Source organism: Nycticebus coucang, chromosome 14 (genome assembly GCF_027406575.1).
Source record: "Nycticebus coucang isolate mNycCou1 chromosome 14, mNycCou1.pri, whole genome shotgun sequence".
NCBI lineage: Eukaryota > Metazoa > Chordata > Mammalia > Primates > Lorisidae > Nycticebus > Nycticebus coucang.
The window spans coordinates 47,280,684-47,306,974 of record NC_069793.1 but is presented as its reverse complement, the minus strand read 5'-3'; the positions used below and the strand labels follow the sequence as shown (position 1 = coordinate 47,306,974).

At 37.5% G+C, this 26,291-nt stretch overlaps 1 protein-coding gene across 4 annotated transcripts in view; it reads right to left on the bottom strand.

Annotated features, from left to right (window-relative positions):
- Positions 1–26,291, bottom strand: part of PIK3C2A (phosphatidylinositol-4-phosphate 3-kinase catalytic subunit type 2 alpha) — a 124,367-nt gene that overhangs the window by 27,752 nt on the left and 70,324 nt on the right. For 3 of the 4 annotated variants that reach the window (XM_053562333.1, XM_053562335.1, XM_053562332.1), the window contains exons 9-20: positions 24,186–24,329; positions 22,746–22,794; positions 22,455–22,665; positions 19,376–19,498; positions 17,654–17,821; positions 11,434–11,545; positions 10,594–10,739; positions 6,986–7,174; positions 5,888–5,981; positions 5,219–5,313; positions 4,702–4,882; positions 420–524 (exon numbers count right to left, since the gene is read on the bottom strand). In XM_053562333.1, coding sequence (XP_053418308.1) covers positions 420–524; positions 4,702–4,882; positions 5,219–5,313; positions 5,888–5,981; positions 6,986–7,174; positions 10,594–10,739; positions 11,434–11,545; positions 17,654–17,821; positions 19,376–19,498; positions 22,455–22,665; positions 22,746–22,794; positions 24,186–24,329 — 1,617 coding nt within the window. The remainder of the gene's footprint in view (positions 1–419; positions 525–4,701; positions 4,883–5,218; positions 5,314–5,887; positions 5,982–6,985; positions 7,175–10,593; positions 10,740–11,433; positions 11,546–17,653; positions 17,822–19,375; positions 19,499–22,454; positions 22,666–22,745; positions 22,795–24,185; positions 24,330–26,291) is intronic. The other variant, XM_053562334.1, reaches the window with a different exon arrangement.

Here is a 26,291-nt window from a genome sequence, read left to right as displayed (position 1 = left end):
GCCTATAGTCCCAGCTACTCAGGAAGCTGAGGCAAGAGAATCGCTTAAGCCCTAGAGTTAAAGGTTGCTGTGAGCTATGACGCCACAGCACTCTACCCAGGGCAACAAAGTGAGACTCTTCTCTCAAAGAGAAAAAAAAGTAACAATTTCAAATCTTATTTTGAAGTGAAACCAACTATAAAAAGATAATATAAGAGAACAATTTAATAGAAAAACGAAAAACCCAAAATAGCAAAAATTCTCTATTTTTTCTTCCAGGAATTGTGATTAGGTAAAAATATAGTGAGATAAATATGGATTCTAATCATAAAAAGACATCCATCTGTACATACTTTGCCTTAAGTATATCTGCCCATTCTCCTTCTTCTTATATATTACTTTGAAATGTAATAAGAATTTACAAGTATTATATGTGTCACCTTAATATTTAATTCTTTTGCCACTAGGCTTGGCTTGAGAGGTAAACGGCATTTATTTCTCAGAAAAAAGGACTGCACTCGTTCCATACTCCTTTGAAGGACAACCTATGGAAAGAAAATGATATTATAAGTACATAATAAAAATGAAGATTTTTTTTTTTTGGCAGTTTTTGGCCAGGGCTGGGTTTGAACCCGCCACCCCTGGTATATGGGGCCAGCGCCCTACTCCTTTGAGCCACAGGCACCGCCCATGAAGATCTATTTTTAAAGACAACAAATTATGCTGTGGACACAATTTATAAAATGCTCCACTGTCACACACTCAAAAAAAGTTTGTTGCTCAAGAAAGAGTTAATTTTTACTGTAAAGTAGTAACATTAGGATGGCCAAAGCTATAAATAGGGAGAAAAAGTCATATGGCCAACCAATGTACACGAAAATGCTACAGCTCACTAATAAAGAAATAGAAAGTAAACGAAATTGAGTTACAATTTTACATCTATCAGATGAAAAATCAAAACAACATCCAGTGATAAGAGATAATTTGATAATCTGTTGGTGAGGACAGAGGTATTTAAGGTGTGGATGTTTTTATGGGGATATCTCTTTTTTGTTTTTTTGAGACACAGCCTCAAGCTGTTGCCCTGGGTAGAGTGCCGTGGATCATAGCTCACAGCAACCTCAAACTCCTGGGCTCAAGCGAGTCTCCTGTCTCCACCTCCCATGTAGCTGGGACTATAGGCACCCGCCACAACGCCCGGCTATTTTTTGGTTGCAGCCATCATTGTTGTTTGGCGGCCTGGGCTGGATTCGAACCCGCCAGCTCAGGTGCATGTGGCTGGCGCCTTAGCCGCTTGAGCCACAGGTGCTGAGCCATTATGGGGATATCTCACATAAGCTACTGTAACTAAAAATGTATGTAGCTCTCAACTGAGCTGTTTCACTGTTGGTGTAAATACTAACAAAGGGGTAAAAATTTACATACTAAAGTTCACTGAAGCACTGTTTTGGATATGAAAAATGTGTGAACAACTTAAACAGAGTTAATGCTTCATAACTATGGCTAAAGTCTGTAATCGTAACACTTTGGGAGGCTGAGGCAGAAGGATCATCTGAGGCCAGGAGTTCAAGACCAACCTGGGCAACAACAAGACTCTGTCTCTACAAAAAAACAAAATTAGCTGGGCCTGGGGATCACTTGAGCCCAATAGTTTAAGGCTGCTATGAGCTGTAATTGTACCACTGCATTCTAGCCCAGGCAACCAAACAGGACCCTATCTCAAACAAAACAAGCCCCCCGCAAAAGCCCAACATGATTTATGCTATAACATTGTATATGGTATTAAGAAATTAAGGATAACCTGGCTTATTGTACCCTCAATGAATCCCCAACAATAAAAAAAAAGCAAAAAAAAAAAAAAGAAATTAAGGATAATTATATGTGCTAACATAAATTCTCTAAGGTAAAGCAAAAAAAAAAAAAAAAAACCCCAAAACTCCATTTTCATGAACTAGAAGATTTAATATTGTTAAAGTTGCAATATTTCCCAGATTAATCTACAAATTCAACACAATTCTCACCAAAATTGCTACTAGTTTTTTTTTTTTCCAGAAATGGACATACTGATCCCAAAAGTCAAGAATTGCAAGAGACCCCTGAATAGCCAGAACAATCTTGAAAAAGAACGAAGTTAAATGACTCACATTTCCCAATTTCAAAATTCACTACAAAACTATGGTAATCCAAACACTGTAGCATAAGGATAGACATACAGACAAATGGAAAAGAACTGAGAGTCTAGAAATAAACTCGCTTATACAGTCAACTGTTATTTGACAAGTGTCAAAACCATCCATGAGGAAAGAATCTCTTTAACAAATGGTGCTAAGACAACTTGATAACCACATGAAGAATGAAGTTGGACCCTTAGCTTCCATCACATACACAAAATTAACTTGAAATGGACCAAAACCTAAACTTAAGTGCTAAAACTACAAAACTTTTAGAAGAAAACACAAATGTACATCTTTGTATCATTGGATTTGATGGATTCTTAAAAAATTTTGTGCATCAAATAACACTATCGAGAAAGTAAAAAGACAAGACTCAGAAAGGGGAAAAATATTTCCAAATAATATATCTGATAAAAGTCTGATATCCAGAATAAAGAACTCTTACAACTCAACAAGAAGTTTAAAATGGGCAGAGCATTTTTGAATATTCAAATTTCCCCAAAGTTATGCAAATGGCCTAGAAACACTTGAAAATGTGTTCAACATCATCAGTCATTAGGGAAATGCAAATCAAAACCACAAAAAGATACCACATCACACCCATTAAAATAGCTATAGTAATTTAAAAAAAAAAACAGAAAATAAATTCTGGTGAAGATGTGGCGAAATAGGAAGCCTTATATATTGCTGGTGGTAATATAAAATGGTACAGCTGTTGGTTTATTGGTTTAATGGTACAGCTGTTTATTGGTTCCTCAAAAAGTTAAGCACTCAATTACCCAGCAATTCCATTCCCAGGTAATATAAAAACAAGCAAACAAAAATCTGTATGTGAATATCTATAGCAGCATTATTCACAATAGTCAGCATCGTTCATAAAAGGAAACAACCCAAATGTCCATCAACGAATGAACAAAATGTGTTATACTCACACAATGGAATATTATCCAACCATAAAAAGGCATGAAGAATTTAAACATACAAGAACACGGATGAGCTCGCAAACATCATAAGGGGGAGAAACTGGGCATTAAAAGCCACATATTACATAAATCGGTTTCTGTATAGCTGAAAAGAGTAGGTAAATTTATATAGACAAAAAGCAAGTTAGGGGGTGGTGCCTGTGGCTCAGTGGGTAGGGTGCAGGCCCCATATGCCAAGGGTGGCGGGTTCAAACCCAGCCGCGACTGGACTGCAACAAAAAAATAGCAAGGCATTGTGGCAGGTGCCTGTAGTCCCAGCTGCTCAGGAGGCTGAGGCAGGAGAATCACCTAAGCCCAGGAGTTGGAGGTTGCTGTGAGCTGTGTGACGCCACGGCACTCTACCGAGGGCCATAAAGTGAGACTCTGTCTCTACAAAAAAAAAAAAAAAAAGCAAATTACTAGTTACTAGGGGTTGGGAAGGGAGGGAGATAAGCGAGTGGTCGTTAATGGGTACATGCTTTCTTTTTGGCGAGATTAAAATATTGTGGAATTAGATAGTGGTATAATGATATGAATGTACTGAAAGCCACTGAACTGTAAACTTTTCTTTTTCTTTTTTTTTTTTTCTGGAGACAGAGTCTCAGTTTGTTGCCAGTTTGTTGTCGGTAGAGCGCCATGGCGTCTGTGGCATCATAGCTCACAGCAACCTCAACTTCTTGGGCTCAAGCAATTCTTTTTTGTGTGTGTGATTTTTTGGCTGGGGCTGGGTTTCAACCTGCCACCTCCGGCATATGGGACCGGCGCCCTACTCCTTGAGCCACAGGCGCCGCCCAGGCTCAAGCAATTCTATTGCTTCAGCCTCCCAAGTAGCCACCACAATGCCCAGCTATCTTTTTAGAGATGAGATCTTGCTCTGGCTCAGGCTGGTCTTGAACTCTTGAGCTCAGGCAATCCACCCACCTTTGCCTCCCAGAGTGCTGGGATAACAGGCATGAATGAGCCACTGTGCAGCCTGAACTGTGCACTTTTGAATGGTTAAAACAGTGAATTTTTATGTAAGGTTAATTCTACCTTAACAAGAACAAGTATGTGTGTTATGTATGTGGATAAAATGCAATTCAGTTTCTGTAAAACCTCTTAAAATTCGTGTATCTAAGTATACACACGTATAAAGTCATAAAATGATCAGGAGAAACATACAGCAAACTATAAACAATAATTACCTGCAGGGGAATACTGGAAAAGTGAATTGAAAATGATAAAAATCTTCATTTTTATTCTATAAACCTCTTCATCATCTGGATTTTTAAAAAATTAGCACTTACTCATACTTCCATTACATTTTTAATTACAAAAAATTTAATAACAATATACTGAAAAAGAACTTCAAGAAAATGATTTTGATCAGAAAGGAAGGAGATAAGCATGAAAATAAAAAGCACTGATTTTCTGAGTTAAATATTTTCCTATATATTTTAAATAACCTTTGAATTTATCTACCCAAATAGCATAAGTATAGTTAGAGTGCTGCTGAGAATCTACTGAGAGAAGAACAATTCAATGAGTCAGCACCATAAAGATACCTTAACATCAAAACATTTACATTCTCTTTTATGGATACATACCTGTCTGGCTGATCCATTAGCCTGCCTGACTTTTTCTGCTACTCCTCCTAAAAGCTGCACGAGTTTTGTCTGCTTTAAAAGTTCTTCTCTGAGTCCTTTTCCTCCTACTGAGAGGAGAGCACCCAAAACATGCTCATAGCGGGTACCAAACTGTGCATCATGCAGGGCATCCTTAAGAAGCCTAATACAGCAAAATATTTGTGTCAGCCACTTCTGAGAACTCGATGAAATTCCCTCAATCACTTGAACAAGTTCAGTTTTTGATTTCTAAGTATTTATTTTGAGCTATCTAAGCAAGTAAAAACTCATTCATTATTGTAGAGCTGTATAACATGACAAATATTTTGCAATAGATTTTATTATTTTTGGTTTTATTTCTGAAGATAAAATAATGCCTTCAGTAAAACATTTGGTATCCAAAGTAAGTATTCTAGGCAGACCACTTAACAGAGTATGCTATCTGTATAGATAGATTCTAGGAATGAAAATAAGATACTTAATAAAATTTAAATCTTACCAATATAAATTGTGGGCTATTTGGATATTTCCCAATGCTCTGGATAGAAGGAAGTGCACTAATGAACTATTCAAGTAAATTTCGTATTTCAAAGCCTATGTGCAAAGGAAAGTAAGAATTACTAGTGGTCAGACACATACTGAATTGTTTGGATAAAATTATCAAAAGAGTGATATTTGTATAAATAGGGGTGTCTTTTCTCAAGACAAACTATAATAAAATTACTTTCTTCTACAAAAAAAAAAAATTATCAAAAGAGAAACCATATATAGCAAGTATTGCCCTTACTGATAAAAGATGATACTTATAAAAATGAAACAGATGAATTAACTTAGGCCAAATTAATGAAAGTAGGCACAAAAGTATAGACGTAGGGATAACATTTATTAGCTATGTCTAACTGACCAGTAAAGAAAAAGTCAAGGAAAAGCTTAAGTCTGGTTTGTTCTGAGACTGAAAAGTCTGAAAACTGAAAATTCAGGTACCTATATATAATATTCAAGTGGGGAAGATGACAATAATGGGGAAAGAAAAAAATCACACTAAATCCACATGCAAAACCCCTCAACGTTCCTACACTACAAAACTACTTTTAATCAAAACAGAAGAGGATTCTCTCACCAAGTTTCCCTCCAAATTGGGGGTGCGGGGTGGAAGTAAAAAACTCACTTGCACAAACTGTGGAAGAAGATCTGTTAGCTCATCATCACTAATGGCTTCGATCCAGGTTACAGCTAGTGATCTCACTTCCTGATCAGCAAATCTAGAAGGACAGTGATTTCATTCTAGTGAAGCTATTATTTCTTGAAAACACAATCTCAATCTGTTCCTGACAAAGAGTACTTAAATAGCTCTTTATTAAAAAACAATGTTTCGGCTCAGTGCCTATAACTCAGTGGCTAGGGCAACAGCCACATACACTGGAGCTGGCGGGTTCAAATTTGGCCAGGGCCTGCCAAATAATAACAACAAAAAAATAGCTGAGTGTTGTGGTGGGTGCCTGCAGTCCCAGCTACATGGGAGGCTGAGGCATGAGAATCGCTTAAGCCCAAGAGTTTGAGGTTGCTGTGAGCTGTGATGCTATGGCACTCTACCAAGGGTGAGAAAATAAGACTCTGTCTCAAAACAAAAACAAAACAAACAAACAACAACAACAACAAAAAACCAACAGAATGTTTCATCATTTTTTAGGAAGAAAATCTTAACTGTGCTATTCAGATTCAATTTTAAGATTATTTACAAACCTTAAGTTCATAAAAATTAGTTTGGGTCCATATCATAAAACCACAAATTATTCAAAATATATAATATAGCCTTTTATTTAGTTTTAAATGCCATGAAATAACTTTTTTTGCTCACCCAAACACAAAGAATATTATAGGGGCAGCACCTGTGGCTCAGTGAGTAGGGCACTGGCCCCATATACCGAGGGTGGCGAGTTCAAACTTGGTCCCAGCCAAACTGCAACAAAAAAATAACTGGGTGTTGTGGTGGGCTATTTCCCAGCTTCTCAGGAAGCTGAGGCAAGAGAATCGCCTAAGCCCAAGAGCTGGAGGTTGCTGTGAGCTGTGACGTCACAGCACTCTACCAAGGGTGACAAAATAAAACTTTGTCTCTTAAAAAAAAAAGAATCTGATTATATAAATATACATTTATTATATTTATAATGTATTGTATTTTCAGGTTAAAGAAAGAGAAATACTCTTGCAACACAATACCTTACTTAAAGTGACAATAAGATAGAACAAATAGATACATTTGACTTACTTTGAATCAAGAAGTTCTAATGCAGTCAGTGGGTGCAATGGAGGCCACTGATAAAGCAATGAGTAAGTTTTTGCAAGATTAACCCATTTCCAGTTTGGGGCACTTGCTAGTATTTTAGGAAGACAATTTGAGTATTTGAAGCAATAACATCGTTTCTCCCACAAAAAAGCTTTATCTTCCTTAGAAAGTCTGCAAATGTAATAGAATTAAATTACTTCTCAGTGATATCATGATTAAAAACACAAAGAAGAAATTTATTCATTTAGGTCAGCCACTTCTTGGTAGAATCATTAATACTAATTTGGAACAGAAAAATGCAATGTACAAGCAAGCACCACTAATTCACCCTAATTTGGGGATGGAAAGAAATCATTCTGCTTTGATAAAGAGCCTTAGTAAGGAAAATAAAGGCTAATTCAGCATAATAAAACTTCATTGAATTTTTCTTGAATTTCATTGAATTTTTCAACACCCATTTCTAGTGCCTGGCATCTGGCTAGAGTTTGATTCAAAGTAAGTCAAATGTATCTATTTGTTCTGTCTCACAATAAAAACAAAACAAAACAAAAAAACACAATGTTTCATCATTTTTCAGGAAGAAAATCTTACTGTGCTATCCAGATTCAATTTTAAGATTATTTAGAAACCTTAAGTTCATAAAAATTAATTTTGATCCATATCATAAAACCACAATAAATTATTCAAAATATATATTATAGCCAGATGCCAGGCACTAGAAATGAGTGTTGAAAAAGCAGATCCTACCCCAAGAGACAGTAAGAATTTTATCCACTTCATACAAGTAAAATCAAATGCCATACCAAAAAAAAAATGTTACTAAAAACTTTAAAAGATGATTATACAGTTCAATTCAGGAATATTCCAAATGAAAAGGACTTGTTTTAAAGATTATATTTATTTTAAGCTTAATGACAAAGACTTATATGAATGAAACATTAAACTATTTTACTACCTACTCATCCATTTTAATCTGCATATGTATAAAACACATGCACTAAGGCTGGACCCATGCCTGTAAGCCCAGCACTTTGTTAGGCCAAGGCAAATTGCTTGAGGCCAGGAATTCAAGACTAGCCTGGGTGGGCGGCACCTGTGGCTCAGTGAGTAGGGTGCTGGCCCCATATACCAAGGGTGGCAGGTTCAAACCTGGCCCCAGCCAAACTGCAACAAAAAAAATAGTCAAGCGTTCTGGTGAGTGCCTGTAGTCCCAGCTACTCAGGAGGCTGAGGCAAGAGAATTACCTAAGCCCAGGAGTTGGAGGTTGCTGTGAGCTGTGATGCCACAGCACTCTACCGAGGGCAATAAACTAAGACTCTGTCTCTTAAAAAAAAAAAAAAAAAAAAGACTAGACTGGGCAACAGAGCAAGACCCCATCTCTTAAAAAAAAAAAAAAGGGCACAGAAATGTATTCACGTGGAGTACTCAAAAAATTCAAATACTACAAAAGGTACAAAATGAATTCTCTCTTTCCAATTCTCCTCCCCAGAAGCTACCACCTAAGCTTGTGTATTCTTCCAGAACTGTCTATTCATACAGAAGGATACACATGGACATATGCACATCCTTTTTTCCTTTATGTTCATGGTAATAAACCATATACACTATTCTGATCCTTGTTTTCTTAATTTAACATCTTACATATCAGTGATATAGTTATAACCTCATACGTTTTATTTACTTTTTTTTTTATTAAATCATAGCTGTGTACATTGATATGATCATGGGGCATCATTCACTAGCTTTATAGACCATTTACCAAGTTTCACATATACCCTTGTAAGATGCACGTTTTATTTACTTTTTAATCCTAAGGTCTCACTTTTTTTTTTTTTTTTTTGTAGAGACAGAGTCTCACTTTTATGGCCCTCGGTAGAGTGAGTGCCATGGCATCACACAGCTCACAGCAACCTCCAACTCCTGGGCTTAAGCGATTCTCCTGCCTCAGCCTCCCGAGTAGCTGGGACTACAGGCGCCCGCCACAACGCCCAGCTATTTTTTGGTTGCAGTTCAGCCAGGGCGGGGTTTGAACCTGCCACCCTCGGTATATGGGGCCAGTGCCTTACCGACCGAGCCACAGGCGCCGCCCCTAAGGTCTCACTTTTTGCCCAGACTAGAGGGCAGGGGAACGACCATACCTCACTGTAGCCTTGAGCTCCTAGGCTCAAGTGGTCCTACCTTAACATCTAAAGTAGCTGGAACTACAGGTGTGTACTACCATGCCTACGTAACTTTAAAAAAAAAGTGTTTGGTTTTTTTTTTAAGAGATGGGGGTCTCGGCTCAGCGCCTGTGGCTCAAGTGGCTAAGGCGCCAGCCACATACACCTGAGCTGGTGGGTTCGAATCCAGCCCAGGCCCACCACACAACAATGACGGCTGCAACCAAAAAAATAGCCAAGATTTGGGTGTTGTGGCAGGCACCTGTGGTCCTAGCTACTTGGGAGGCGGAGGCAGGAGACTCACTTGAGCCCAGGAATTGGAGGTTGCTGTGAGCTCAGATGCCACAGTGCTCTACCCAGGACGACAGCCTGAGGCTCTGTCTCAAAAAAAAAAAAAAAAAAGAAAAAAAGAGAGAGAGAGAGAGAGATGGGGGTCTCAGGATGTTACCCAGGCTGGTTTGTACTTCTGACCTCAATTGAATTTCCTATCTCAGTCTCCTGAGTTGCTAGAAGTACAAGTATAAGGCACTGAGCCTAGCTAAGCTCATTTTTCCTCTCTCTCTTTTTTTGGGGGAGGGGGAGACAAAAGTCTCCCTCTGTCTCCCTGCATAGAGTGCTGTAGCATCATAGCTCATGGCAACCTCAAACTCTTGGGCTCAAGCGATCCTTGTGCCTCAGCCTTGTGAGTAGCTGGGACTAGAGGTGCCCACCACAACACCCGGCTAATTTTTCTATTTTTAGTAGAGATGGGGTCTCACTTTTGCTCAGGCTGGTCTCAAACTCTTGAGCTCAAGTGATCCACCCACCTCGCCTCCCAAAGTGCTTAGATTACAGGTGTGAGCCACCATACCCTGTACTAAGTTCATTTTTAATGGTTACATAGTCTTCCATTAGATAAATGTACCATAATTTAACCCCTGACAGACATTTCCAACTAATTTTTTAGTAATCCAAATAAATACTGCAACAGACATTTTTGTCTCTATAAGAAAATATTAAAGGGTTTTCTCTACTCTACTCTGTGTTACTGCAGGGCCATTTGTGGGTCACAGAATATACACATTGCAACCTTTATAAACCTGCCTGTTCATCCTTCCTCTCCTTTACTCCTGAATAGTTGATCTTAATCTTATTACTGTGAAAATGTTGTTTATGGATTTAAAAAATTAATCTATTGATATTTATTCCAAATACAACTCCCAGTTTGTTGTGCACCTTTTGATCAAGTACAAAGTTTGATTTGTCCAATATTCTACACTTTTAGAAAACCATAGTCTTTTTATATAATTAACAGAATAAGTTGAATAAAAAACTTTCCACACCAAGAGTGGTGATAAATCACTAACTAAATTGGGGCATTTAACATAAGCCTTTAACTTGACCTTTCCATTATAGTTAATACCCAAGCAAAAGAGAATAAACAGAGCATACCCAAGTGATGAGTCTCTCTGAAGAATATCAAGAAGTTTTTCCTTTACATCATTCTCCAGTGTTTCTAAGTTGTGTAGTTGTATAATGCTTCTGTCAACTTGAGGAGTTGTATAAATAATATCAAATGAAGGAGAAGGAAAATCAACCTTAAAAGTGTTAACAGAATTCAATCAAATTATAGTCCATATATATGCCACATTAACTTCTTTAAGAAAATTGATTTTTCTTAGCAATCAGGGTGGAATTTAGATTGAATATTAAAGTAATGCTTCTTATCTTTTTCTTGAAAGTGATTACCATTGTTGGCAATTCTTAACAGCACATATATATTTTTTGAGATGGATACAGTGTATTTGATTATTTCTCAGAAATATTGATATTTGAATATAAGACAGATCCTGATATTAAAACAAGGTCAATTAGGTTTCTTTAATAACAACACAAATCATGGTATACTCCACATATTTCTTAAAAAGAAGTTTATTTTTTATTTTTATTGATTTATATATTTATTTTATTATTATTTTTTTTTGAGACAGAGTCTCACTATGTTGCCCTGGGTAGAGTGCTGTGGTGTCAAAGCTCACAGCAAGCTCAAACTCTTGGGTTTAAGCAATTCTCTTGCCTCAGCCTCCCAAATAGCTGGGACTACAGGCACACACCACAACACCCGACTATTTTTTGATTGTATTTGTCATTGTTGTTTGGCAGGCCTGGGCTGGATTCAAACCCGCCAGCTCTGGTATATGTGGTTGGTGCACTAGCTGCTTGAGCTATAGGTGCCAAGCCCAAAATGAAGTTTAAATTCAAACATTTCAACATGTCAATAAGTACCATTACCTGTAGCACTATCCTTTCCATAATATAGCCTTTTTTGGGTACTGTTCCAGGAATAGAATTTGTATGTGATGAAGTCCAAAGATAGAGAAGTTTGGTTCCACATGTTAAAAACCTTCAATATAAAAAAAAAAAAAAGTGATGTTCATTTTAAAAATTCAAAATTTACAATACATGGTAATGAATTTGAAATGTTAATATTTCACACACTAAATAAAAAGTATCTGTAAGAACATATCAGAAAGGAGTCACTCCCCATATTGTAATGAGATTTTAGGCAAACGTGTCTCAAGTGTGGGGTGGGAACAAAGAGAAAGACTGAAAAAAAATGTATCTTGAGAGGAATGGTGCCAAGGACCAAATAGAAGAAAGGTAAAGACTCAGAACACAATGTGCATCAACAGGAAGGTGAAAGGTCGTCTTTAATGAGTTTGTACAAAGGAATACACCTCAAGGTGGTGGTATGGATTACAGAACTGCTTTCTGACTTTTGCCATCAGAACAAAAACGCATGCCGAGAAAACTGCTACCTATTTTGTGGCAAAGCAGCTATCATTTTAGATAAGAAGTTGTATCTGTGCCTTCAACCAGGGATTAGCAAACCTTTTCTGTAAAGGGACAGATTGTAAATATTTTTGACTTTGTGGGCCACAGTCTCTGTAACAGAGACTGAACTCTGCTACTGTATGTAGTGCAAAGCAGCCATGAACAATAAACAAATACACGTGCTACATCCTAACAAACTGTATTTATAAAAACAGGCACTGGGCTCAAGTATGCTGACCCTTGCCCTATGAATTTATGGCCTACTTAAATAAAAACATTTATTCAAAGACATTATCTTTACAAAGAACTTTCTATAAAATAAGCAGGAAACTATAAACTTTGTCAAATTTTTGTTCATTGTACTCAAACACCAAATATCCTTTCCAAAACTAGAATTCAGTTTTAATATTTTCTCTGACAGATAAATGGGCTTTGAATCCTTAATATATTAAATTCACCATTTCTAAGAACTGTTTTAAGATTGTTTTAGATTGCTTTAAGGCAAATCTTTATTTAATCTATAAATGCTATTATATGTCTCTAAATAATGAACATCATTATTTTTCCTAAAAATAATTAACAATAATTACTTAAGACCCTAAAATAGCTAGTCAGTATTCAAATTTTCCCGATTATTCCATAAATGGCATTTTTTAACAGTTGATTTCTTTGAAACAGGATGCATGCAAGGTCCAACACTTGTATTTGGTTAGTATGTCCTTTTAAGAATCTTTTAATTCAGGGTCAGCAAATTCCAGCCTGTCATCTGCCTTAGTAAACAGACTTTTATGGGACATGGCCGTGCTCGTTCATTTATGTGTTGTCTATGACTACTCTTGTGTTTGTTTTGGCATTTCTAACAGTGTCTATATCAGTGATTTTCAACTGGTGTGCCATGAGAGGATCTTAGGTCCCACAAAAAATCTCAAAGGTCATTAATCAAATTATTTTTGAAAGAAGGTCAAAACATGATTAAGTATATCCTTTTTAAACTTTTTTTTTGTAGTTTTTGGCCGGGGCTGGGTTTGAACCTGCCACCTCCGGCATATGGGGCCAGTGCCCTACTCTGTTGAGCCACAGGCGCTGCCCCTTTTTTAAACTTTTTTTAAATCAACATAATGTAAGTGTGCTGTGGAAGTTTAAGTATGGGTTCAAAAGTATGGGTTCAAAAATGCCGTGAGATAAAAAAGGTTGAAAAACACTGGTCTATATAGACTGAAAAATCTAAATTATTTCTACATATTACCCTTTATAGAAAAAATTTGCCAACTCTTGCTTGAATTTGTGCATTCTCCTCCCCCCTGATTCATTCCTATTTATTTGTTGAATCAGGTCTTTTGTTCTGCAGAATGTTCTACATCCTGAATTTCACTGATTGCATTCCTCTGATGTCATTTAATATGTCTTCCTGTATTTTCTGTAAAGTAGTAGTTAGAGCTACAGGCTTAAGCTGATTGGGATTTAGTTCTTTGGCAAGAATACTTAGTACTTCATAGGTGGCACTGTACACTGCTTCTTATTGCAACAAATAAAGAGACACACATTGTTTCCTCTCTGATGTTAATAGTGATCAGTTTAACTCAGAGGCTATCACTTTAAACCAGCAGTTCTCAACCTGTGAGTCACGACCCATAGGAATTGTATTAAAGGGTCGCGGCATGAGGAAGATTGAGAACCACTGGTTTAAACCATCTATTATGAAGTTCCAGAAAAGCTAACCTCTTACTGGTTTTAAGAAGGCACTGATGGTCACTACTTAGATCGGGGGTTCTCACCCAAGAATGATTTTGCTCCAGAAGAGCAAGAGATGCCAGAAGTAGACAACTGTGTTGTCAAGTAGGGGTACAGAACAGTCTCCCACAACAAAGAACTATCTAGCCCCAAATGCCAGTACTGCCAAGATTGAGGACCTCTGCCTAAACCTATTATTTTAGCATAGTTTACAAAACTATGACATCTAATTCTGTCATTCCTTCTGCTTCTGTTAGCTAAAATCCTTCTCTAAAAACCTTTCTCACATCAATTATTTGGTAACCCTGAGATACAACTATAAAGGAAAGGAAGGGTAAATGCTTAATTCTGTTTATATGCCAGTTTTCAGCAAAGTGAGTTAAAAACTCATTTGTTATTAAGGTTGACTGAAATGTCTCTGAGTCATGTGGCTTCCATAACAGTGGCTTCCTCAGATTATATACAGGTTGTACCTTTAACAGAAATAATTATTACGTAAGGAACATCAACACCAGGATTACTGATCACTGTACCAGAGTATGTTAATGGAACTATGTTTCTCTACATAGATTGATGAAAAATAACCTCAATTTCTAAGTATTACTTGATTGTGAAGCCCTAACAACAGGTAGATCAACTGTACTACTTGACAAACTCTCAAGCTTAATACTATCTATTCACTATTTTAAACAGCATCCACTATTTTAAATTGGATGCAAATTATTTAAACATCTAACAGATAATCACTTGCCCTTCATTTTAGAGTCTCTTGAATTATAAAAGAATGGTGCATCATTCACATAACAAAACTGCTTACTACTACTATATAACAAAAGTGGCAAAAGGTGATGGTTCTCTAAGCAAAGACTCCTGATTCTTTCAAGATCAAGATTTTCAGAACTGATTTATTCATAAAAATCAATGATCATGATGAAGTTATATTTAATTTCACACCAAAGAAACTTGAGAACAGGACCAATGATGTCGGTATAGTCTGTCTTAGAGTAATTATGGATTCTATTTAGCAAAAGGTTTTTTTTTTTTTTTAGAGACAGAGTCTTACTTTGTTACCCTCTGTAGAGTACGATGACATCACAGCTCACAGCAACCTCCAGCTCTTGGGTTTAGGTGATTCTCTTGCCTTAGCCTCCCAAGTAGCTGGAACTAAAGGTAGCTGCCACACACACGGCTATTTTTTTGCTGTAGTTTGGCTGGGGCCAGGTTTGAACTTGCCACCCTCAGCACCCTACTCACTGAGCCACAGGTGCTGCCCCTTAACAAAAGGTTTTAAATACACACCATTAATAGTAATTCCTTCAACTGCTTTTCTCTAGCCTGTGACAGTTCAGAATTATGTCAGGTGTCAAAAAATCTTATACCATCTCCTCAAATATGGGTGAAGTAATTAAAAAAAGAAAAATGTGACAATTATATGAATACTACATTTACATACATGGGAAAAAGACTATTTTAAGAAAAAAATTTATAAAGTCAGTGTTTTTGAACCTCACATAATTTTAATAAATTACTACAAAATAGATGTGTTTGCTATTGATAAGAAAAAAAGGGAGAACTTGATAAGCACTATTTTTTTCTTTTTTCTTTTTATTTTTTTGTAGAGACAGAGTCTCACTTTATGGCCCTCAGTAGAGTGCTGTGGCCTCACAGTGCTCACAGCAACCTCCAACTCCTGGGCTTAAGCGATTCTCTTGCCTCAGCCTCCCGAGTAGCTAGGACTACAGGCGCCTGCCACAACGCCCGGCTAAGCACTGTTTTTTTTTCATTCAACCTTTTTTTTTTTCTTAAGAGACAAGGCTCAGCGCCTGTGGCTCAAGCGGCTAAGGCACCAGCCACATACACCTGAGCTGGCAGGTTCAAATCCAGCCCAGGCCCACCAAATGACAATGACGGCTGGAACCAAAAAAAATAGCAGGGCCTTGTGGCGGGTGCCTGTAGTCCCAGCTACTTGGGAAGAGGAGGCAGGAGAATCGCTTGAGCCCAGGAGTTCGAGGTTGCTGTGAGCTGTGATGTCAGGGAGACAGGTTGAGGATCTGTCTCAAAAAAAAAAAAAAAAGAGAGAGAGAGAGAAAGAGACAGGGTTTTCTTGGTTACCCAGGCTGGAGTGCAGTGGCATAATCTCACTTCAGCCTTATACTCACAAGTTCAAGCAATTCTCCTGCCTTCACCACCATTACAGGTCTGAATTTTTTCATTTTTAATACTTGCTTTACCTTCTTTATTTTATTTATTTATTTATTTTGAGACAAAGCCTCTCTCTGTCACCCTGGCTAGAGTGCAGTGGCTTACTGCAACCTCAAACTCGTGGGCTTAGCGATCCTTCTGCCTCAGCCTCCTGAGTAGCTGGGTCTACAGGTACATGCCACCACACCAGGTTAATTTTTCTATTTTTTTTATAGAGACAGGGTCTCACTCTTGCTTCAGCCTGAGCAAGAGACCCTGTCTCTATAAAAAGATAGAAAAATTCCTGACCTCAAGCAATTCTCCCACATCAGCCTCCCAGAGTGCCAGGATTACAGGTGTGAGGTGATTTAGGTAGATTAAATAGATCCATTATTAAATCATTTCCCAAACTGTCCCATGGAACAAAGTTATTCCAAAAGATACATTCTAGAACAATAAAAAAGTGCCATTTGGCGGCGCCCAGTGGGTAGGGCACCAGCCATATACACCGAGGCTGGTGAGTTCAAACCTAGCCTGGGCCAGCTAAACAACAATGACAACTGCAACAAAAAAGTAGCTGAGTGTTGTGGCACGCACCTGTTGTCTCAAATACTTGGGAGGCTGAAGCAAGAGAATCACTTGAACCCAAGAATTGAAGGTTGCTGTGAGCTATGATATCACAGCACTCTCCCCAGGGGGACAGCTTAAGACTCTGTCTCAAAAAAAAAGGTATATCAAATAAGTTTGACAATATCAATATACATTAACAGTTAAGAACATAGACCCTGTAGCCAGAGTACCTGGTTCAAATATCATTTCCACCACTTACTAGCTAAGTGTCCTGGGGAAAGTCACTTAACCTCTGACTTTGATTTCTCCTTCTGTAAAAGGGTGTAATAACAACACCTACTTCACAAAGCAGTTGTGAAGAATATAAGGTATGTGTGCAGCACTCAGACGAATACTTCATACACAGTAAGTGGTAGGTGTTTGTATTATAGTAAATATAATGTTATAAAACATAGATAAATAGCCTTCTTGACTAGAGAACGTTACAGATGCTTTAATATGCTAATATGCATTATCTATATCCAAAATGTTCCTATGTTCTGAATGGAACATGTCCCAAACTTACTCAATTGCTTTCTTTTCCTTTAGGAAGAACGTTCATCATCTCATAGAACATATTGTTACATAATTGAAATATTCAGCAGAAAGGCCAGATAGATTACACTATCCCATTAACTATTAATTGACACAAAGCTCAAAAGGAATTCCTTTACCACCAAGGATAAGGGAAAGAATCCCTCAACAGGTTTCTGAACTCATGTGGAACCTTCGGGTTATGGTAGTAAGGATAGTTTCATAAGGCAGAGAGAATCAAGGAAGGGAATAAGGTGCAGCTGTAGATTGTTTGAACCAGAGAAGAAAGAGATAAGAAGAGAAAAAAAGGAAGTTATTTTATTAATATCAAGGGAACCTATAAGACCACGAGTACTTTATATTAATACAGTACTTTATATTAATAAAAAGGACAGTTAATCACTGGCAAATGATCCTCTGCACACTTATTCAGGTATGTTCAGATTTGTAGCACAGGGACTTTGATTTCCTCCAATCTGTGTTGCTAAGCTGACCTTTTATCACCTTGGAAAAACCAAGGTAGCATGTTTGCTTATGTATGTCATTGTCCCACCCACAATCCTCTTGTCTTCCAGCCAATTTTGGTATGTAGATGTGTCCACAGTAATTCAGTAATACTTACTGTTTAAAGTCAAAAAGAGGTAAAGAAACTTTGCCCAAAGCTTCTGGCCCCTTTCTCTGCTTATTAGAATCAGGGGAACTTCCACTGCTCTGATTTAAAATTCCAAAAAGAGTAAGGTGAAGAAGTGATTCTAATGGTAATTGTGATATCTGGATGGGAAAAATAATTCTATGGAGGGAAAAATGTATTAATAGAAAGATCAAATTAGATTGAAAGTGAAGTTTAACCCTTTAATGAGACCAACAATTTTAGATATTTTATTTATCAAGTAATCTTTAATCCTGAGTAAACATTAGCTAAATAGTAAGTTGGGTTAACTTGTACTGCTAAAAATCTTAAATAAGCAAATTTTATTAACAGTATAAAATTTCAAAATATATCATTTCTTTCCTTAAAAACTTGTAAGCACCTTTACTTAAGACTTGTATCATCAATATCCAGGCAAAATAATGGTAGTCATTTTTATTTACTCTTGAAAAAACTAGATGAATGTTTATGAACATTTCTGTTTGGGGATGTAAATACACTCACACACACACACACATACACACACATAAACAGACATATGTGTTTCCTAATGCATTTTTTTCCTAAGTCTTAAAGAATTAAAACTTGAAGTCAATAGAGGGTCACTCTAAGATACTAAGTGTTGAAAACTGGGTTAATCTTTTTACCCCATATACATTTTTGTGTTATTTTATTGTTTTCATAGACATTATTTTGCAATTTAAGAAATAAAAGAGAAAACTAAGAAGCTATTTAATAAATATGAAACAAATACCAAAAGTTCAACTGCTTATCTACCTAAATAATGACAATTCCCTTAGTTACAAACAGTATTTAAAAATTTTTAAGGGTGGCGCCTGTGGCTCAATGGAGTAGGGCACCGGCCTCATATGCTGGAGGTGGCGGGTTCAAACCCAGCTCCGGCCAAAAACAGCAAAAATAAAATAAATAAAATAAATAAAAAATTTTAATAGCATATCTTGTACATAGGTTTAACAGCAAAGTAAGCAATGTTATAAAACATCATCTTTTTTAGAATTTTATGTAAATTTATATTTTAACTTGACAATGTCTAAAAAGAATTAATAACATGTTTTTGAAATTCAGTAATATGTAGGTTTTAAAGAGTGTTTCAGACTTTTTGTGTGTGTGTGTGTGTTTTTTTTTTTTTTTTTTGGCCGGGGCTGGGTTTGAACCCGCCACCTCTGGCATATGGGACCGGCACCCTACTCCTTGAGCCACAGGCGCCACCCCAGACATGTTTTTTTTAAACAGTCTCACTCTGTTGCCCAGCCTAGTTCACAGCAACCTTAAACTCCTGAGATCCAGGGATCCTCCTGCCTTAGCCTCCAGAGTAGCTGAGACAACAGGTGCCTACCACAACACCTAGATATTTTTTTTTTCTATTTTTAGTAGAGACAGGGTCTCACTCTTGCTCAGGCTGGTCTTGAACTCCTAAGCTCACATGATCTTCCTGCCCATGGCCTCCCAGAGTGCTAGGATTACAGGTGTGAGCCACGCATCTGGCCAGTATTAAACATTTTTAAAAGAGAATTTCAGTCTGTTCTATAGAATCTTACCTATAAGAGACCTCAAGACATCAGTAAGAAGTTAATGAATTTCAATGAAAACAGTAATAAAAATTAAAGTTTGATGTATACAATGAAAAAAGAACAAGGTACACTGAAAGAATAAAAAACTAGAAATTTTACTTACAGTTCATCCCATTTAATAAGATAGAAGAAATTCTTATAAGTTCCAACCTTCTTTGATTGAATAGGCTTAAAAAGATCCCTTCCATTGTGAGACAGGGAACATACCAAGTAGTATTTTTCGTAACTGAGGGGGAAAAAAGTTTAATTTCATTTCTATCTTAATATAAATTAACCAAATAATACAAATAGATTAGCAATTCTTCTCCCCAAATGACTAATTCCTGACATATGATCATCATTCGTTTGAACTTTTAGAAATCATCTCAAATTTAATTGCAGATTTTATGAAAACAGTGAAGAGAAAAAAAAAAACGGTGAAGAGGTATAGCAAAGGTGTTACACAGGACAGCATACGTCTCTAAGTGCTCTCCTGTGTAAAGTTTAAAGTGGTACCATAATGATGTAAGCTGGAGCATTTATTTAAATTTGTGTTCAGTTACTAGCTTTAGATTCAGTTGAATGACTCTGAATAATACATTTAATCATTTCTAGGTAAATTCTAGGAAGAGAGTACAAACATTACCTTCTCTCAGTGTCATTTTCCTTTGCTAAGCTACTGAAATAGAGCTAAACATATTAATGGTGCATGGACCTGACTTGCATTGAGCCAATCTTCCTAGTCTATTGGGAGGCTTCCATCCATGGGGACAGATGCTATTGTAGTCTCTTACTAGACAGCAGTGACTTAGCCAACACTTGCTACCAAATACACAGCTGGTTAGATACTGTCAGGTAATCTTTTTTTTTTTTCTTTTAAGACAGAGTCTCACTATGTTGCCCTGGGTAGAGTACTGTGGCGTCATAGCTCACAGCAAACTCAAACTCTTGGGCTTAAGCAATTCTCTTGCCTCAGCCTCCCAAGTAGCTGACTACAGGCACCTGCCACAACACCCAGCTATTTTTTTGTTGTAGTTGTCATTGTTGTTTGGCAGGCTCGGGCTGGGTTCGAACCCACCAGCTCCAGTGTATGTGGCTAGTGCCCTAGCCACTGAGCTACAGGCACCACGCCCACTCAGGTATCTTGTAAGGCTGATTATTTTTATTGAATTCAAGTTCAATAAACTATTCTACTCATAATCCAACATACTGCCAGGCATATATGTCAAACATTTTGTTCTTATGTATAATCTATTTATCATTCTAAATATATTTCAAATCAAATTTCATTGGTTCACAAAATACCCCTAAGCTAACTGGTTACTTTTCTCAATTTCATTCCCTTTGCCCTTATTTACTTTAGCATTTTATTAATTTTCTTTTCATCTTAATTATCACAGTTGTCTGTACTGTCTTCCACTGGGCATTTGTTCTCCCCATTAGTGTCCCTAAATCTATTTTCATGTGTGTATTTATATAAGTACAAGTATGTTGCATGTGTAATTATGTATATAGATGTGGAGGGTATTATCTCAGTAACTATTTTTAAAATGAAATACCTTCAAACAATGGTAAGTTCTTGGAAAGCAGAGGGTTTTCTGCTGCCCTCTAACTGCTGAATTCTCAGTACTAACAACACTGTCCATAGATGGTGCTCAGTAAATAATATCAAGTTAGAATACCACTTTTTAAATCAATATGCAATTTTTTCATCTAAAGCACAATGTAAGCAGAATTTATTTTAGTATTTCTTCCATAGGCCTTATTTCATGGCATATAATATTATGAAACGGTCACTAAAAATGTCATTTCAGACTTTTCAGTTCATTAGTCATTTTCAAATAAATTAAAATTGGCAAAAATTTGCTATGTCTGATGGTGTTGACAAAATCAAAAAGAGAAAGCCCATTTAAAAAATTCAATTAAAGAAATATGTAGACTTCAAAGCTTAGCAATCAGTAAACAAACTATGAAAGGGATGGGGGAGGCTTGAAATTTAGTCCCATTGCACTGTTTCAAATTAGCCTAAATTTTATTTTATTTTATTTTTTTTTTTTTGAGACAGTCTTACTATGTCACCCTTGGTAGAGTGCTGTGGGGTCACAGCTCACTGCAACCTCAAACTCTTGGGCTTAAGGGATTCTCTTGCTTCAGCCTCCCAAGTAGCTGGAACTACAGGTGCCTGACACAAGGCCCGGCTATTTTTGTTGTTGTTGCAATTGTCATTGTTGTTTAGCTGGCCTGGGCCAGGTTCGAACCTGCCAGCCTTGGTGTACATGGCCAACGCCATAACCACTGTGCTACAGGCACCGAGTCTCAAATTACCCTACTTCTAAAGGAAAGGCAAAAAGAACAGTAGTCTTAAATTGACTTTTAGAGGGGGGCAACAGAGTCTCATTTTGTCACCCTTGGTAGAGTGCCCTGGCATCATAGCTCAGAGCAACCTCAAACTCTTGGGCTCAAACGATTCTCTTGCCTTAGCCTCCAAAGTAGCTGGGACTACAGGCACCTGCCACAACGCGGGTCTATTTTTTAGAGACAGGGTCTGGCTCTTTGCTCAGGCTGGTCTCAAACTCCCGAGCTCAGGCAATCTACTCGCCTCAGCCTCCTGGAGTGCTGGGATTGTAGGCGTAAGCCACTGCACCCAGCTTTTAAATTGACTTATTAACATTTGCTCTGGTAAATTTCAACATATATCTTTCTATCCTTTTTGATGTAAGGATTATATTTTTTACTGTAATACCTTTAAATATCTCTCCTTTTTTTTTCTTTAGAGACAAGAGTCTCAAGCTGTCTCCCTGAGTAGAGTGCCATAGCATCACAGCTCACAGCAACCTCAAACTCTTGGGCTTAAGTGATTCTCTTGCCTCAGCCTCCCAAGTAGCTGGAACTACAGGTGCCCACCACAAGGCCTGGCTATTTTTTGGTTGTATTTGTCATTATTGTTTGGCAGGCCCAGGCTGGATTCGAACCCACCAACTCTGGTGTATGTGGCTGGCGCCCTAGTCACTTGAGCTACAGGCACCAAGCCATATCTCTGTAATTTTTATGAAAACCACAAAGGTATGTGCTGATTCTTATATTCCCTATGAATATTCCCTATAAGAATACTAAAAATAACAATGGTTGCTGACATTTTACAAGATTAGATAGAATAGCTTCTAAGTAAAGCTGTGTATATTTTCTTTTAAACAGTTACTTACTTTGATATCCAGTTACTTGAAATTCCATGTGCAGCAAAAATAGTGAACTGAAGCTGTTCTGTTGTAGTCCACGCTTCTTTGATGTTCCTGTTACTTTGGGCACAGTCTGCAGGACTCCTGCCAGAATTTGCATGGAGTCTGAGAAGATCATAAATTGCTGCAGTTAATTGGTCCATGCTTACTTGAACAGGATTTCCAGGACTCAGTGAGCCTAGATATAAATAAAATATTAATATAATTCTCCAAAAAAGTAATGATTATTGCTAAAATTCAATGAATTTAAACACATACCCCTACTTGAACTCTTGCTAGTGTCTCCTCCTCCAGACAACAAAGTCACCTGCATGTACACACACACAGAGAAGTCAGAAAATTGCCCAGAACATAATATAAAATGTTTACCTGTATCTTTAATACATTTAACTAAACGTTATGTCAAAGAAACCCTTCCTAAGAGACACCTCCCAAAAGTCTATAGAATTAACAAAATATAGAATGTAAAAACAGGAAAACCCCAATTTTTAGTATCAAGAAAATCAGAGTAAGTGAAAATTACAATATCAGAAACACAACAAAGTTGGCCTTGTTAAACCAATTAAGTAATTAATATTAATTAAAAGTCCAGGAGAAGTATTAAGTACACTATTATAGTATTTTATTTTCCATTAGTTGCTGTATAATACCATAAGAATATCCTTAAAGAAAAAAAGTCTAGAACTCTATTACCGTTTGATGACTACAAAAAGCTTTTATAATTATTCAAATTGAGCTTCCCTCCCACCTACTCTCTGCTCTTTTATCCAGCAAATGGTTAGAATAAGCCTCAGACTTTAGAACCATGGTAATTAATCACCTACAAGTGATTTTGTACATTTAACTTTTAAAAAGAAGCATGAAGGGCGGCGCCTGTGGTTCAAAGGAGTAGGGTGCCGGCCCCATATACCGGAGGTGGCGGGTTCAAACACGACTCCAGCCAAAAACTGCAAAAAAAAAAAAAAAAAAAAAAACAGAAAGAAACACAAATCCCCAAATACCATATGGATAGGATCTCTGTGAGAATGAACGGATTGAGTTATCTCAATCCCTAGGTATCAAGGGATACACCATCCCACATTAACTTTTCCATTTTTTAAATTTATCATGGCTGGTGAGATTCACCTCTTCTTTCATCCTTCCTCAAAGACATAAACATCCCTATGAACAGAGTTAATTAAATCCCCATGGAAATATCATGAGAGCTTTTATTAAAAGCAACAATATGACATAAAGAGAGGCTCCTAACCTCACTGCTTCTGAGTCAATAAATTACTACAATGAGGCCTCTGGGTTTTTTCAGCAGGGAGGGAGTATAATCCAAAGCAGAATTTCTGCCCATTGGCAATGAGACATTTACATCCAGGGGGAGAAGTAACTGCTACTACCCTCCCAATCCTCCAAGCTCAGTTTCTACCTTTAAACTCCCAACCAAGTCATTTATGATAGAGTTCCTCCTCTACACACAGGAGGTTCACAATTTGGCACCCACCTAATTCAATGTCATCTCTCATTAAGCAGCCTATCTCCTTATCAAGGAATTCCTACTTAAATAAAGTGACTAAATCAACTAAAAATTAAAAGCCAAAGTTAAAATGATAATATTTTGTCTAGCAGAAGGCAAAAATCTCCGAGTTTAAATGCTTGCACAAGTACACATTTGTATATGACAAAACGCTAATAACCAAAAATACTCACGTCAGCAGTTTTACTCCTTGGAAGATTAACGGCTCTCTTTAGCTTCTTTACTGATTCTGTAATGGCAAGAGTTTCTACACCATCTAAAGCACTACAGATTTTTCTGACAGCTTTAATTACTTGGTCTACTGCTCGGTGTTGGTTCTTTAAAAATAAAAAGTAAAATAAACATAAGTAAGTGAAATTTAAAGGACCAATTTCAAAGATGAAGTAAAAAACTAGATAATTTTAGATGTTCCCAACAAACACTCTACTCTTGTGTGATGAATGACATACTATTTCATATGCAAACACCACTAATTTCTTATTAGAACCAGAAGTATAAACAATAAATTAGTAACAAATTACTAAAACTAGAGCTATCTTTTTAATTCCCATTTGGGAATAATTTCCACATTAAAAATAATCCTCTTCCTGGGCGGCGCCTGTGGCTCAAGGAGTAGGGCGCCGGTCCCATATGCCGGAGGTGGTGGGTTCAAACCCAGCCCTGGCCAAAAACCAAAAAAAAAAAAAAATAATAATCCTCTTCCTCCTGCAAAAATTTGGTATCAAAAACTATCTTCGTGGGCGGCGCCTGTGGCTCAGTGAGTAGGGTGCCGGCCCCATATGCCGAGTGTGGAGGGTTCAAACCCAGCCCCAGCCAAACTGCAACAAAAAAATAGCCGGGCATTGTGGCGGGCACCTGTAGTCCCAGCTGCTCGGGAGGCTAAGGCAGGAGAATCACGTAAGCCCAAGAGTTAGAGGTTGCTGTGAGCCGTGTGATGTCACGGCACTCTACCCGAGGGTGGTACAGTGAGACTCTGTCTCTACAGAAAAAAAAAAACTATCTTCGTGGCCAGGTGCAGTGGCTCATGCCTATAATCCTACCACTCTGGGAGCCCAAGGTAGGAAGGACCCCTTGATATTAGAGGAGTTTGAGACTAGCCTGAGCAAAAATGAGACCCTATCTCTCTCTACTAAAAATAGAAAAATTAACCAGGTATTGTGGCAGGTGCCTGCAGACACAGCTACTCAGGAGGCCAAGGCAGGAAGATGGCTCCAACCTAGGAGTTTGAAGTTGCTGTGAGCTAGGCTGATGCTAAGGCACTCTAGCTTGGGCAACAGAGTGAAGACTGTGAGACTGTATGGGGAAAAAAAAAAAAAAACCCACAACCCAACTTCAGAAATTTCATCTGATCAAAACACTTCCTGGAGACAATTCTTCTATATCATGCCATCTCAGTTGATTTCACCATGATCCAAAGTATACATGTGCAAATAGAGGGTATTTATAAATTGTAAAACCGCTTACCTGATGAGAAGAATTTAAAAATCTTTCTCTACTCTTGGGTGGCGCCTGTGGCTCAGTGAGTAGGGCGCCGGTCCCATATGCCAGAGGTGGCGGGTTCAAACCCAGCCCCGGCCAAAAAAACCACAAAATAAAAAAAATCTTTCTCTACTCTTAATGAGAAGTATACATCTCATTAAGAAACATTCATTAATTCATAAACATTTATGCCAAACTTTTATGCCAAGTACTGTTAGGATGTGCTGAAAGTCAGTAATGTACCATCCCTCAAAAATTTTAAATTTTTCACCTTTTGAGGCCTGGCTAGTACAAAGTGAATATTCTCTTCAACTTCAAGCTTAAATGAAACCACCTAATTTTCTAAAAACGCTCAATTACTCTACAGTCCTTGGGGCCTGACCATCTGTTTTCCGGCACCCCATTTTTGCTTGCTTACTGTAATTAATATTTCTGCTCCCTTTTATTCCACTGTCATACAAAAACCTTTCCAGTTTTGAGGTTCATGCCATTCTCCTACACTACTCTATATCATTCTTTATTATCAGTTCCAAATTCTACTCTTCTTTTGCTCTACTCTGATACCAGAGTTAGACCCTATAAACATTTCTCTTTGTCAACGGGCATGACATTACGTTTTGTTGGTAAAACACACAGAAGGGGTGCTCCAATTTAGGAGTATTAGGAAGATAACTTCCCATTTGGGTTTCGAGCCTGTTTTTAAAATTCAGTGTGAGAACCCAGCGTTCCCCACAGACCAATTCTACTTACACACTCAGGCTACGCTTTTCTGACAGCCACAGGGAACCTGTGTGTTCCCA